Genomic DNA, 2,167 nt, shown 5'->3' with positions numbered 1-2,167 from the left:
TGACATCTGTGCTCCCATCTGCTGGGTGATGAGGAATGGCCTGGATGGGATGGGGATGGTGGCGGAGGAAGGCGGCCTGTGTGCAGGGAAAGAAGTGGGGAGAGTTACAGGATGAGATGAGTTGAGGGAAGCATGGTTGGCAACTCTAACAGCCCTGGGAGGCCATCGAAGGAGGGGGGTGACGAGATTGACCCTATCCTCATGGGCGTCTCAGCTGGCCTGAGTGTGCTGGAACCGGCCATTGCATGGACACAGTCACTCCTGAGGGGATGTGATCAACAGGCGGAATTCTGTCACTTAATGTTAACAATAGTCACCAGCTAACTGAGTGCTTACTGTTAGGTCAAACTATATGAAACTGCTAATACTCATTTCTTATCTATAGAAATAGCCATTTCCTACGGTTCCACTTAGTATTACCAGGCACAGTGCTTAGTGACATCATGTATATCTATATGATTTATGAAATAATGTGTCCACGCAAATACGCATCACATGTAAGACTGTAATTCTTATATGTCACCCTCACAATGACCCCGTGAAGCAAGTCTTGTTTTGTTTTGTTTTGTTTCTTAGTAATTTTTTATTTTTGTAGAGATGGCATTTTGCCATGTGTCTGGGCTGGTCTCAAACTCCTGGCCTGAAGTGATCTCCCGCCTCTGCCTCCTGAAGTGCGGGTGTTACAAGCATGAGCCACCACACCCGGCCGAGCAAGCCTTGTTGTTCCCATTTTACAGATAAGGAAACTGAGGCTTAGAGAAATAAAGTGTTAGTCGTGTTTATATTGCCAGTCAGTAGTTGAGTCAGGATTTGAACTGAGGTCTCGTTGACCTCAAAGGCTATGCCGAAAACCACACTGCTGGTTCCAGAAAACCCTAGAGGTGAAAGGCTTCAGAGAGGCAGTACAGGGTAGAGGTTAGCACTTTGCAGCCCAGATGGCCTGGGTTTGAATCCCAGCTCTGCCCCTTGCTAGCCACGTGACCTTGGGGAGGAGATTAACTAGCTTCTTTGTGCCTTAGTTTACCCATCACATATAGGAATGAGCACCTCAGGTTTTTTGTGAGGATTGAATGAACTGATGTTTGTAAAAATGCTTAGAACGATGCCTGGGGCTGTGGGCTTTGTATAAGCATGAGCTATTATTGTCACTGTCCTTGCCATTGGTGGTGCTGTGCCTGTGGTTCACCAGGTGAGTGGGCACCCCTGTGAGGGCAGCCCGGCTCTAACAATTTGCCTCCTGGAGGTATCGGTTACGTCTAGACTTTCTCCAGCACAGCCCTGCCCTGGGAGGATGGCATGAGAGAACCTTCATCAACTCCCCGCGTCTGTTCTCTACCCCAGAGGTTCTACGTGGCCTCCTCCCAGCAGCTGAAGCGCCTCGAGTCGGTCAGCCACTCCCCGGTCTATTCCCATTTCAACGAGACCTTGCTGGGGGTCAGCGTCATTCGAGCCTTCGAGGAGCAGGAGCGCTTCATCCGCCAGAGTGACCTGAAGGTGGACGAGAACCAGAAGGGCTATTACCCCAGCATCGTGGCCAACAGGTGGGCGTGGTGGGCCTGCAGGAGGGGGCGGAGGAGGCCACCTTAGCACCTTGTCCCTTTGCCTCGATCTCTTCCTCACACCTTGAGCTGCGTATAAAGCCAAACCTCGGCCTTTGCAGAAAGGATGGAGAGGCTTGATGAGCGCGGAGGACAGATGAATCATTCGAAGCAGACAGCGGCACTGTAGACATGCAGTGCCCAGGGCATGTAAGTGCAGGGACACAGCTCTTCTGGAGTCAGAAAGCCCTGCAAGTGCTTCCCTTTAACTGTCATCCTAGTGATGCAAGAGTGCAGCGACAGACTCTGCTATTGAGCATCTTCATACCGCTGTTCCCGTCTGCAGGTGATCATGCACCCCTGGGTGATGTGTGTCAGAAGCAATTTCCTAATACTAAGCTAAACCGTATGAGATTGTCATCTTGTGGGCCAGATGTCATGGCCCACACCTGCATCTTGTGGGCCAGATGTCATGGCCCACGCCTGTAATCCCAGTACTTTCAGATGTTGAGGCAGGAGGATCCGTTAAAGTCAGAGATTCCAGGCTAGCCTGGGCAACTTAGAAAGACCCCAATCTCTCTTAAAAAAAAAAAAAAAGTAGCCTGTCATGGTGGTGTGTGCCTGTAGAC

General features: G+C 50.6%; 1 protein-coding gene across 1 annotated transcript; it reads left to right on the top strand.

Moving 5' to 3' along the window:
• The first annotated feature begins 1,211 nt into the window (after window positions 1–1,211).
• LOC116465087 (multidrug resistance-associated protein 1-like) lies at window positions 1,212–2,102 on the top strand. The gene has a single exon (XM_032754275.2). It carries the CDS (start codon window positions 1,297–1,299, stop codon window positions 1,585–1,587), a length of 291 nt encoding a protein of 96 aa, XP_032610166.1. The 5' UTR covers window positions 1,212–1,296; the 3' UTR covers window positions 1,588–2,102.
• The last annotated feature ends 65 nt before the right edge of the window (window positions 2,103–2,167 follow it).

Source organism: Hylobates moloch, unplaced genomic scaffold (genome assembly GCF_009828535.3).
Source record: "Hylobates moloch isolate HMO894 unplaced genomic scaffold, HMol_V3 SCAFFOLD_2944, whole genome shotgun sequence".
Classification (NCBI taxonomy): domain Eukaryota; kingdom Metazoa; phylum Chordata; class Mammalia; order Primates; family Hylobatidae; genus Hylobates; species Hylobates moloch.
The sequence above is the reverse complement of the archived record's forward strand: the minus strand, read 5'-3'. Positions and strand labels throughout refer to the sequence as shown.

Bases quoted from the DNA above. Each gene is read 5' to 3' on its own strand.
- LOC116465087 (XM_032754275.2), top strand. From the start codon at position 1,297: ATGAGAGAACCTTCATCAACTCCCCGCGTCTGTTCTCTACCCCAGAGG.